The sequence below is a fragment of the Gavialis gangeticus genome, unplaced genomic scaffold, assembly GCF_001723915.1.
Source record: "Gavialis gangeticus isolate Ggan-Ray unplaced genomic scaffold, GavGan_comp1, whole genome shotgun sequence".
In the NCBI taxonomy this organism is placed as follows: Eukaryota; Metazoa; Chordata; order Crocodylia; family Gavialidae; genus Gavialis; species Gavialis gangeticus.
The window spans coordinates 15024342-15036633 of NW_017729009.1; the positions used below are offsets into that span (position 1 = coordinate 15024342).

Here is a 12292-nt window from a genome sequence, read left to right on the forward strand (position 1 = left end):
AGAGCTGTCAGATTTACTTTGTGGTGGAAATGTCAAATTCTGTAAGTTGTTATAGATTCCCTTAAGCCATTACTCGTTAATTGTAACAGAATAAAGGGCACTGAAAGCAAAAGGGAAAGAAATACCCGCAGCTGTGCAGTTGGTCTCCAGTCTCCTTACAAATTAATTGGGTTTCAGGGTTACTTGGAGGTTTGTTTTTATTTTAAGTAATTTGAACAAAATAGATTGATGCATTTAGGACTGGATGGAAACGACTTGGGGTGGTTAGTACAGAAATAACAGATTCCATTTTAAAGTCTTTGCCCGACGGGGCATTTTAATATAATATAGGCAAAACTGCCTGGAGATCTTTTCTCTTGGCATGCTTATTAGCAGCAATTCTTTCCTGCTCGGTTCAGTAGGAAAACTGGCGTGGTTTTAAATTAGAGGTGCGGATATCCTTGTCATAAATGATCTTGGCTTGCCACGGACACTGCAGATCTTGTAATTGCATGGAGAGCACTATGTCGCGGCAACTTTACACGATGATTATGATGTACTGTTGGGATGTTTTTAAGGCCTAACTACCAGGTATCTGCTGGCACTGACTAAACAGCATTGGCAATGTTTCTAGAGCAATTCAGAAGAAAGTAGAAGGAAAGAGCTTTTTTCCCCACCCTATGTTTTGGTTGCAGCATGCTTCCACTTCCAAAGTTGGGTGCATAAAAGTTAGGCAGTAAATAATGAGGCAGCCCGACTATCTTCCTGCTTCCTCCACATCCTGCCTTTGGGTACGTCTACACTGCTAAACAAAAGAAAAAAAAAAGTGTGTGTGATCTGAATTCTGGTTAGCTATTAAAGCAGCGAAGATGGCAGCATGGGTTGTATCAGAGGTTGGCAGCCAAGCAAAGTCTGAGATGTTTTAACCTGAGTTACTAACCAGAGTTAAACACAGTTGCCTCTTTCCAGTTTGGCTTCTAATAAGCGTGACTGCTTGCTTAAGATGTTGGAGAAGGAAGCGAATGGTAAAAGTGCTTGATCAATAAGAAACCAGGTGTGCAAGGGAATGCCTTCAAACTACAGATCTCATGACTTGAGGGAGAAACAGCTGCAGTCCTCAGTTTTCAGTGCAAAGCTGCTGGAATTGTGTTCCTCCAAGGATATGGGAATCCCCATTTGTTTGAAGAATCCTATTGTTTTTCAAAATCTTACCAAACTCTTTTTTTAAAGCACCCCCTTCCTCCCTGCCTAAATCGTCTAGTACATCCAGCATTGCTCAGGAACTGAACTAAGAGATGCAGTCAGGGGAAAGAAAGCGAGAGCTTTGTCTGAGCACATATAATGTATCTGCTAAGATGGGGGGAGAAAATGTGGAATATTAGGAATTGTGGTAAAATGCTAAGACTTGGTCAGATGGTAGTGGTGATGATGTATGAACACGGCCTGATGGAAGATTTTGTGTATAATTTCAGATGCCTAATTGAATCTAAATGTTCAGCAGTAAATAACTTTAAAACTTGCAGTCAAGTCTTGGGGGCAGTGTCCATTTTCCCCTGCTGTAGTGTGGTGTGTCATTAACTGTTAAACTTCTAGTAGCTTTTTCTCCTATGCCTTCTTTTTTTAAGATTCAAAATAGTCACCAAATCCTCTGTTTTCCTTTAACAGACCGCTCCATGTTGTTAATACTGTCACTTATTGAGCCAGGCTCCACATTAGCAAAGTTTTAGTTTTGCCTAGAAACCTACTGCAAGATTGCTTTTCTGAAATCGGAAAAAAAACCCACTCAAGATAACATTTTTAAGTTCCAGTTTCACTGATTCCTGAAGAGCATTGCTTGCAACCAGGCTCTCCTTTTCTGCTGACTGTATTAAGGTTTTCAGTTAATCGGATAGCTCTTTCAAAGAGGTCAGCTTCTTAAAGCAAATAAAAAGCTTTTATCTTTTTTAGGAACTTAAAAGTTCGTGGCCTTTTATAGAAGTTTAAAATGTTGAGACTGGTATATTTTTTAGGCCATGTTTTGTATGAAGGTCTATTATCATAAGACTTCATAGAGCTGATGCCGTTTCTGATCGCAGAGGCCATGAACTAATAATGTTCATTCTTCACGGTGTTGTACATTTTTACAGAAGGCGTTTTATCTCCCAGCGCTGCTCTGTAGAATTTTTAGAAGACATAGTGGAATATGCCAGTGCGCGAAGGTACTTTTTCAAAAGCAGCATTAATCTTAACTCGTTGCATGCCAGTCCTCTCCTCCCTCACCCATTTCCAAGCGAATCTCTGAGGTCCCGCATGCCAGTGCTGCCATCTGATCATAAAGACGCCTGCCTTTTTTATTTATTTATTTTTTTTTTAATTTCTCAAATATTGCCTCTCTTTTTTATTTTTCTGTTGCAGAACCAAGCACATATCTGGATCTCCAAGACATAAAAGCCTGAAGAAGATGCATTTCATCAAGAACATGAGACAGTACGATACAAAGAATAGCAGGTAACACTTGATCTTCCCTAGAGGTTTGACCGTCCCTTTTTGCCCCTGTGAAAGAGAGCTTGCCTGTGAATTTTTCCCTTGAATTCAGTAGGTCTAGTAGACAGGAGAAAAAGCTGGCAGAATTAGGTCGAATGTAATTATAGCTTAATGCACATGAATGTGTCTGGGAAACAGGATGGCTTATCTAAAACCTTGATTCTTGGATACTTAAATGGGGCATTCATTAAGACTGCGTGGTTTGAGATTGTACTTGCCTTATGAAGTATAGCCACACGTATCTCACTGCTAAGCTGCACAGTGGTAAAAACCATAGGGCCAGGGATGGCCAGCGTGGAACTGCAAATAGTTGAGCCATGTGACATCTCGAGTATGGTTTGGGTGGGAGGAAGATTAACAGCTTGGTGGTTTTGGTGTGTGGAGGTTTGAGCTCCTGGTTAGAGCCTGGGCTGTAGTCTGGCCCCAGCCCTTTTGGAGAAGCAGTGCTCTCCAGCACAATGAGATGCTAGAAGGCATGTCGAGAGACCCAAGTTCTGTTTCCATCAAGTTGCATATGAACTCGGGCATGTCCCATAACCCCTCTGGGTGCCTCTTCTGGTTGGCAAAACGAAGCTTGTGATGCTTGCCTGCTTTTATAAAGCACTTCGCAATCTGAGGAAGAAAAGTTTCACTTGAAAGAACCATGGGTCCCTTCTGTCTGTAATTAATGCTCTGGACCTAGTGGTTTAGGGAGCTGAGGGAAGAGCATGAGGGCAGATTGTCTCCTGTGCACTGCAGGTTCTTGACCTAGGCTCTGAATGACTGGCACGCAGGTGCAAACATCCCCAAAGTCATCCTCTTGCTCTAACAGTCTGTCCCGGCTAACTGACTCAGTCTAGAGCGCTTGAGACGGAGCATTTCTGTTAGCAATCAAGATAGGAGCCTGGTGCTGTTTTCTCAGACATTAAGATTTTTGCACTTGGGGTTGTGGGACCACAGTGTTAATTGGGAGAGTGGCGGGTGTTGTGTTGCTGTCCTTCCTATAAATCCCTCAACAATCCTAGGCACTTTAAAAAAGCTATTTAACAAAAGGCTGGATGTGCACCTTTCCAAGAAGTCTGCTAGTGATTCTCATGTTTTATAGCTGTCCAAAACTTTCAGGTTTCTGACTCTCCTGATAATGTCTTCCCATCTGCCTTCAGGATCGTACTGATATGTGCCAAGCGAACCTTGTGTGTGGCTTTTTCCATCCTGCCTTATGGGGAGAGCTTACGGATAAGGTGAGGCAATAGGTTTTTAACTTGACTTCTGCACTTTTCTGCCAAGTGATCAGTCTGTTATGCTACGCGCCAGCAGGATTTTATTAAAGCAGCTTCGTAAGTTAGTGTAGCTAGAGCATCTTGTGACCCATTTCGTTTCAGATTACTCTGAAACATAAGGAATGTGCATATATTAAATGTGTTCATCTGACTCATTAATGCATGCACAGATTGCAAGGTGGTAATTAAGTAGTAAAGTGAAATAGAAATAACACATTGCCCCTGAGCCAGTTAAAGTATTCAGCCAGCCTTTCCAGAAAAGGAGACCATGAAATCACCCACTCTTTCCAGCATTTATTCAGGCTTAAAAGCCTGGGTGCATAAGCAATCTGTGCTTTGGGACTGAAAAGGGTAAGAAAGTCTGAATTCTGCAAAAATATATGTATGAAGGCAGCCATTGGTTTCATTAGGACAGCTCATGGACAGCTAAGCAAATGCCCGATACTTCATGTCAGCAGGAGCACTTGAGTGGTGTAGCAGCACCATTGTACTAACCAAGGGAGCACATGCAAGATAGAAACAGTACGTACTTACCAGTGAAGGTGTGTTTTGCCATTAGAGCAAAACCACTCCCCACTAGCAAGCTCTACCGCTAAAAGCTTAGTCTTGTTGCTGCAGCTGACTGCACTAAAAGCTCTGCCAACACAGCTGTTCAGAAGACCCCTCTTCACAACACTGACAGTAGAGCTGTACTGGCTAATTATTTTATGCTCGTAGTTGGAGGTATCAGTATAGACATGAAGGCACCTGCTGTCATTACCGAACCTATTTTTGGAGTTTTGCCACGTGGCCATTATTCAAGCTTTAAGATGCTCTGAATTACTTCAAGCTATAAAGGCCTGGAAGTGTAAAGGTACTAAAACCCACAGACTTATGGGCTATCAAGAACTGAAAACACCCATCTATGGCAAACTAAATATGCTGTGCTTTAGAAACATAACCATTCTGTTCACATCATACAAAATAGAGTTTAATGCAAATATAGCCTAAGGAAGCAAGTGAGGGAAATCCTTGTAGCAGTCCCTTGTGAGCCTTAAGTTAACCTTGAAGGCTATTGGTGTACACACACTCTATAGAAAACATTGTTTAATTTAATCCACCTTTGCCGAAACAATTGTGTTGTCACTTGTGTCCTGTGCATAACATATGGAAGAAGGAAACGGAAGTTTAGTGGTGGAAAAGGCATTGTATGCAAACAATTCTATAAAAATAGGCATTAGGAAACCTCCCTTGCTCCATGGGAAAGTAGCAAGGTCACTTGAAAGAGCTGAACTGTCAAGCTGGCTGCCAGTTTGTTCCACTCTTCCTTGTAAGCTGCCAGTAATATTCTTTGGCCAAAAGACAGGATTTTTCATTTCAATTGGAGTAGGGGACAGTGGTGAAGACCAACACTGAAGTACAGTTATTTTTAGTCTGACCCGTATAGGGTTGGGATGACTCTTAGGATCATGTGCTCAGATCAGAAAACTTTAATTGGAGTCCAGGGGTGATGATAATGGGTCTGCTGCTATTGCTTGCTGCCTGAAGCTTTTGTTAGCACGTTATGGGTGGCTTATTTTTTTTTCCTGTATATATATGGCTCCGTTAAGTTTATACTGAGCATGTAAGTACTGAGCTGGATAAAAATAGGATGAAAATGGTTTGTGTGTTCTCTGGTGAAGTGAACTTCTTACATTTTGAGTAAGGCATTTAAAAATTAATGCTCCCATGAAAAAGGGGGATGAGCAGGCACATAGTTTCCACATTGTGGAAATCTTACCGTGTGGTGTTAATTTTAGATCTGTGATAGGTCTGGTGTTTACTGTAGGGGAAGTTTAGACTAGTAATGCCGTTTCTGCTAGTACTTCACCATGTCCGTCTGTTCACAGTGATCTAAAAATGGAAGGGCAGAAGCAGCGGCATCCTTCTGGCGGTGTTTCTGTCTCTTCAGAGATGGTTCTAGGAATGGAAGGAGTGGAGCTCGGTGCTGACGGCAAGGTAAGCAAATGCTGTTGTGTGCCCTCCCCATCACGTACCCAAGAAACCATGCCGTGGTTGAGCAGACCCCTGGCAGGAGTAGAGGACTGAGAACTGGTAGTTGCAAGTGCTCTTCCCTGCTCTTACTGCGTTGCTGTAGGATGGGTTACTTGCTTTCTCTGCCTTATTTGCTGTTCATCAGCGAGATTTTTCTGCTTTTCATGTGTGTAGAAACATCTCCGCTGAGTGTAATCTCTTGAGATCCTTGTACAAAAGCTGCCCTGAGATTGCGGGGGGGAGGGAGGGGATGATAAACATCTTGTGAAGATGGGGTGCCACTGGGATCATAGTGGGTCTGTGGAGGGCCCAGTCCAGTTCTCTCCAACACTCTCCTTGTGCCTGAATGTATCTGGTCCTGGGGTTCCCAGTGCCATGCATCCAAGCTGTTGTTTGGGTAGCAGTGTAGCTATTTGTGCTCAGTTGTTAGGCAGTCGGCCAAACCGCTGCAAGGACAAAGTGGCAGGAGGAAAACAATGCCTTTAGGAAATGTATACCTCTCTGAAACATGAATAGACTAGAATGGGTGGGTGAATGGTGAAGGGACTTCTTTAGCATCAGGGCTTTTCCCTGTTGAATTTCAACGTCCTGCTGTGAACAGTGAAGGTTACTGCAAAAGAAATGCAAGAAACTTTTATAATGGAAAGCATATGTCAGCCTAAATGCCGGGGGCTGTCAGCAGACCTTTTCTCCCCACCTGAGCTAAAGCTCAGTATCTTTTTCAGGTTGTCTCCTATGCAAAATTCTTGTATCCAACCAATGCCCTGGTTTGCCGCAAAAATGATAACCACAGTGTTGTTCCTGCATGTCGATCCAGCGCTTCACGAAGTCTTCCAGGGTCAAGATACAAAACCGTAACAACTAAAACCATACCAACCGGAACAGAAATAGGTGAGACCACCAGTTGCCTTCCAGTTGAAGGGAGTTCAGTATCTTTGTGCGGTGTATAATGCTATGAAATGACAGGTATATTCCTGCCTGGGCAAAGCAGGTAGTTAATGGGAGTTGAAGGCAATCAGCCAAAAAAAACCCGTTTTTTTGGTTTTTTGTTTTTTGGTTTTTTTTAGGAAGGCTTTGGTAAATTGAGAATTTCTCAGGCTTCCATTCTTCACTCAGCTCCCAGAGAAGGGTAAACATGAAAATAGTTCGATTAACTTGTAAGCATGAGAGAGTAAAAATCTAAGAAGACATGGGCTGCACAACTTTGTTATCTGTCTCCTTGTAATCAGTTGGTTACATTTCCTGTTGGGGAATGAAACTCAGCTTTGTAAAGGGAGATTTTTCTTTTTTTAGGGGGGAGATTTGTGTCCCAGGTGTTCAAACATGGAAATAAGGAAGAACTCTCCCCAGCCTCCTAACGGTGCCTAAGCACAAACACGGTACTAAGTGTACTTGAATTCAAACCAAACGCTACAGGAATCACGTAGCAGCCTAAAAGACTCTTTTTATGTGTAATTGGTTGCTTTGTCTACTGTGCCATACCCCCTGGGATGGGCAGGCTGTCACTTTTCCCACTCGTGCACATTTAATCCTGGAGGGTGAACTCCTGTTTTTTGCATGCATTTGAAAATACCATTTCTGGTCAGCTGCTGTCCTAAGAGAATGGTTAAGGAAGCTGATATTGTTGTGGGGGGCTGCCAAGGAGCAGTGTTTAAATTATTCACCAGTGCTAAGTCAAGTGACATCTGACCTGTAGAAGAGGCTTCTGGTGTCCCTTCCCCAGCTGCTAAACCAATGCAGCAACTCCTTTTTCAAACCAGAAACCAATGTACACTAAAGTGTCTCAGTGACAAAAAGAGGGACAGTAGAAACAACCTGCCTTATTCCACAGACTGGCTACTTGGGTTTAATTTACAGAGCAGATGTGTGCTCATCAGTGCAGTTGCATTATAGATTTGTGTGGGAGAGTTGTAGCAGCTCTGTTACCAAATGCAGACTCTTTAATACATGAGCCAGGGGGGAGACCAGTTAGTTTTACTTTTGGATCCCTGTGTTTTATGGCTTGTGAACTAGGAACTGATGTACACAATCTGGACTCCGCAAAAGATGAATATTGGAAGCCTGAGGCACTGGGCTTAGTTATCAGATTAAGACAATTGGTCTAATGTGAGACTGTAAGGGCAAACTGTTCTACCTCAGCCAACAGATGCAACTGTTATTCTTGCATGGCCTCACCAGGGCTGGGCTGTTTCTTGTGGCCTCACACACAACCCACACACATCAGCCTCTACCACGAATTTGTCACCCTTGCTACTGAGCGTACCAGAGTCGCACAGAAGGGCTCTTCTGTGCTCCTGCATGTATCCGAGGTGAAACATTGATAGGATAATGGGAGAACACCAGCTACAGCAGTTTGTCCACAAGCCATGATAAGTGGGTGCTTTTAAATGTACGACTGGTTCATCCTTTTAGTCTGTGTTCAGGAACAGTGCTTGCTCCATGGTATCTTGTATTGCTTTGTCACATGATATACTTTGTCACATTTATTTTAAATGGCAAAAAAAAAAGCAAGCTCTTGTAATATGCTTGCTAGCAGTGCACTTGTGGCTTCTCCTGAAGTCATTACTACCATCCAGATGCTGGCTTGTGGTCTAAGACGTGGCCCACGGTGCATGATGGAGTGCAAGCCTGTCATTTGTGGTTCAGAATGCACCATGCCGTCTGCCCCAGGAGCTCGGGTCTGTGAAGTTCAGCCCATTTCCTCCTTCCGCTTGAAGATTGTTTGATTCCAGAGGTGTCTGTTTCTTAGAGCTCGCTATTTGCTTCTCTTGTGGCTCACTGTATTGGCTTTCCCATGCCTTCAGGAAACGAAGCTGGAGAGTCAACAGAGTACGATCCAAATCTCCTGGATGATCCTCAGTGGCCCTGCGGAAAGCACAAGCGTGTTCTCATCTTCGCATCTTACATGGTATGAAATGGGGTTACTTGACCTGGCCACCTATTTATCACACAGGAGCTCAGTGCTATCAAAGAGCCACGTCGGTAGGGAGGCAAGGGAAATGTGTCCTGTTGGGCAGTATAATAGCGATAGCTGTGTGTTGGGCTGGAGCACTTGAGGAGAGCAGTGCCATGTATTGAGATTAACAGTTTACCAGGGGACTTTTCTCCCCTTGCAGATTAAATTTTATTATTTGAGATTCCAGGACAATGGCCCAAAGTCTGGACTCGGTTGTAGGCGACTATGCAAGGACTGTATGTTCAGTATTATGTAAACTGGGCATGGTTATACCAGCTAGTCTGTAAAGGTCCATTTCCAGATGCTGCACTAGAAGCTTGTGGAAATGACTGGGTATCATAACTTGAAAAACCCATTATCTGTATTCCTTGAGTGACAGTATTCCTCACAAGGCTTCAGAATTATTTACTTTTTTCCCAGCCCCTCCAGTTGGATCATACACCATTACGTTGCCTAATACAATTAAGTAATTGTTGATTCTTCCAGATGGCTTCCCCTACGACTGCACTTTTAACTTTGTATTAGCATTGCAAACTCTCCTAAAGCATGGAAATAACACAGAATTGTGGTCAATGGCTGTGTAGAAGGTGGGAGGAAAAATGATCTAACTGCAGAGCTGTGCTGCTGTTTTGCTGATTGGTTCCCAGTTAGATGGAGCTGAGAGATCCCTGGCACTGCCCTCTCAGACTGACCCAAGTCAGTGGCTCAGTCCTTGATTTGTTTGTAGGGTTATAGGGCATGGACGGGCCAACAATTACACCTCTTTAAAGTGCACGGGGTGGAAGAGGGTGTGGTGAGTTTGCTGCTCAGGAACCAGCATCGTTGATCTGTGTGCTCCTACCCTGCAGCAAGTGAAAGCTCAACTGCAGTGATTTACCACTGCATGCAGCGGATGCTAAATGATTGCAATTTGACTTTTACCACCAGGTCAAACAGACAAGTGAAGTGGTTACAGTGAATTCAGGTGAACTGTAATAAGTCTTCCCCACGCCCCCCTTCAGCTGCTTGTTTAGTTTGTCCCCAGTCCTAGCCTGCTCTGTGGCTTAGGCTGAGGATTCAAACCTGTGTCGACACTGGGATAACAATAGCTTTTCCTTTACTCTGACTTGGTTCATTTGTGTTTTGTAACTACCAGTTACCTTAGCGCTGTGGAGTAGTGAGTCTTGGGATAAAGCTGATGTTACCAGCCTGAAGGTAAACAGGCTTTACTCTGCATGGATTTTGTTCTGGGGCATCTCTTTGGCATGAAATAGCAGTCCAGTTCAAACAGCTCAGATTTTTTTTTTTCATGTGCTGGGTTGGGGAGTGAACTCACCCAATGGATCAGAAATCACACATGGTTTTTGCATATGCAAACGTATTATTATAGGTAAAAGGTTTGTACAGACTTGTTTGGCTGCCTTCTATAATGGGTATCTGTATACTAGAGTACTTAACATGTCAGTGACTACAGTGCTTCTACCACTGTGCCCGTTTACTAGGGGAGGCTTTTTAGTGAGCACTGACAGCTGAGTTCCCGTGTGACCAGAGTACATCTTCCCTGCCCTTTACTGGATGAATTTGAATGTTAATGCAGTTAATATACCAGGTTGTAGGAAAGCTGGGACTAGAAAAGGAGACTTGTCTCCTGGGTTGCATTTCTGGCTGTGGCCCTGGCCCTGTAACTTTAGGGCCATCACCAGTCTTTGGCTTGGGCTTCATTGTCCGTAGAACAGAGAGATCTGTTGATCCTCCAGGTTGTTGAGATGTAATACCTGTGAGCATCAAGTACAGCTTAGGAGCAACAGCACTGCAGGAGTGTGAAACGCTTCTTAATAAATGACTTGCCAGTCTGTGTCAAGCACAGGCTGCCTTTGAAGGACACCGGTAGTGGGTTGTACACGGTCAAACCGCAGATGTTTTAAAGAAAATGTCCCCCTTGTGGGTTGCAGACCACCGTAATAGAATATGTGAAGCCTTCGGACCTTAAAAAGGACATGAATGAAACATTTAAGGAGAAGTTTCCTCACATCAAGCTGACACTGAGCAAAATTCGAAGGTAAGGAAGAAGCGCTAAAGAACAGATGGGGAGATGGAGTCAGGCTCTTGTATAAGTCTCTTGTACAAGCTGCTTTTCTCTAACACTTGTGTGGAAAAAGTACTAATTCTATTAATAGTATATATGGTTAACTGGCAAGAGAGTACCAGTTCTTAGGATGGTGGTGGACAGTAGCCATGTGCAGGGTTGCTTCAACTACAAAGAATGGGTGAAAGACTCTTTCTTTTAGATTAATTCTGCATTGTTGTTAACCCGCTACTAACATTGAAAAATCACAGCTCTCTCCACAATCACTTGCAAACTGTGATGGATCAAAAATAATTGTCTTCCCAGCCCAGGGTGCAATTATTTGTGCCTCTGTCTGATGCATGGAAGAGTATCTCGTGATCCTGGGTTGTTATAAAAAAACAAACAAACCCTGCAGAATAAGAGAGAATTCCAGGTAGATTTGCATTGCTTATAACACAACGTGGTGATTCCCTTTAAAGAAAACCAGTTACTTATTACCACATCTGCTCTCTGTTTAGAAATTGTATTTTGAATTGACTTACTCCTAAAAGAACTGAAGGAAAAAAATGTGAGTGGGAATGTTAATCTTCAGCATAAGCACTGTTTGTGCCTCTGTGGGCTGCAGTGCTGATGACCATTAGCTACGTTCTCAGCAGGATCCTGGGCTCTGATGTCCTGCATGAATATCGAATCAAGACCCTGACCACACAAACCCTTGTACATAGGAACAGTCCTATTTGCTTCAGCAGGCCTCTGCACGGACACAGTTTCCGTGAGTCCCAGGAGCGAAGGGTTGACTGAGTCAAGCTCTGTGAAAATGCAGGTCCCTGTAGAAACAAGAAAATCGGTTTCTTGAAAGTAATTTAAGGGGTTTCAATTGATACAAAAACTTAGAATGTAGTCTTAATAAGACTAATTTTCTCCATACTGATAAGTCTCATGAAGCCATTAAAGTCGAACATGAAACTCTCCCTATTGGTTCTTAGATTTATATACTCGATGCTTTTCTGGGAATGTAATGCTGGCTTCGAAGTCCATGCAGCAAGGCACGTCCATCTCTGTTCATTCAGGTGCTTGCGTCTGAAAATATCAACTCATGTTGGCCAAAGTCCCCTGGGAACCATATGGAGAAGACTGGGTCACTTCACATGCTTTCAAACAGGCCTTAGATAGATTTTAAACCAGCTTTGTGGAAGCTGAGGACCCTGTCCATGAGTCCTCCCCACCTCCAAGGTTTCTAAAAGATCTTTTAAAAACCGTAGCACCTGACACTTATCCCTACACAGCTTGAAGAGAGAGATGCGAAACCTGAGTGAAGAGTGCAATCTGGAGCCAGTGACTGTATCGATGGCATACGTTTACTTCGAGAAGCTTGTTCTCCAAGGCAAGCTCAACAAACAGAACCGCAAACTGTGCGCTGGTGCTTGCGTGCTGCTTGCAGCCAAGATCAGCAGCGATCTCAGGAAACATGAAGTCAAACACCTTATTGATGTAAGTAGGTGGGATTTCCTTAGG

The 12292-nt window shown here is 43.4% G+C and overlaps 1 protein-coding gene across 1 annotated transcript in view; it reads left to right on the forward strand.

Annotated features, from left to right (window-relative positions):
* Positions 1-1739: 1739 nt before the first annotated feature.
* The window catches only part of CABLES2 (Cdk5 and Abl enzyme substrate 2), a 19643-nt gene continuing 9090 nt past the window's right edge, over positions 1740-12292 (forward strand). Inside the window, exons 1-8 of the mRNA XM_019510146.1 lie at positions 1740-2177; positions 2374-2466; positions 3645-3722; positions 5630-5738; positions 6500-6665; positions 8579-8682; positions 10662-10768; positions 12064-12268. Of these exons, the coding sequence (XP_019365691.1) occupies positions 2071-2177; positions 2374-2466; positions 3645-3722; positions 5630-5738; positions 6500-6665; positions 8579-8682; positions 10662-10768; positions 12064-12268 (969 nt within the window). The 5' untranslated portion in view covers positions 1740-2070. The remainder of the gene's footprint in view (positions 2178-2373; positions 2467-3644; positions 3723-5629; positions 5739-6499; positions 6666-8578; positions 8683-10661; positions 10769-12063; positions 12269-12292) is intronic.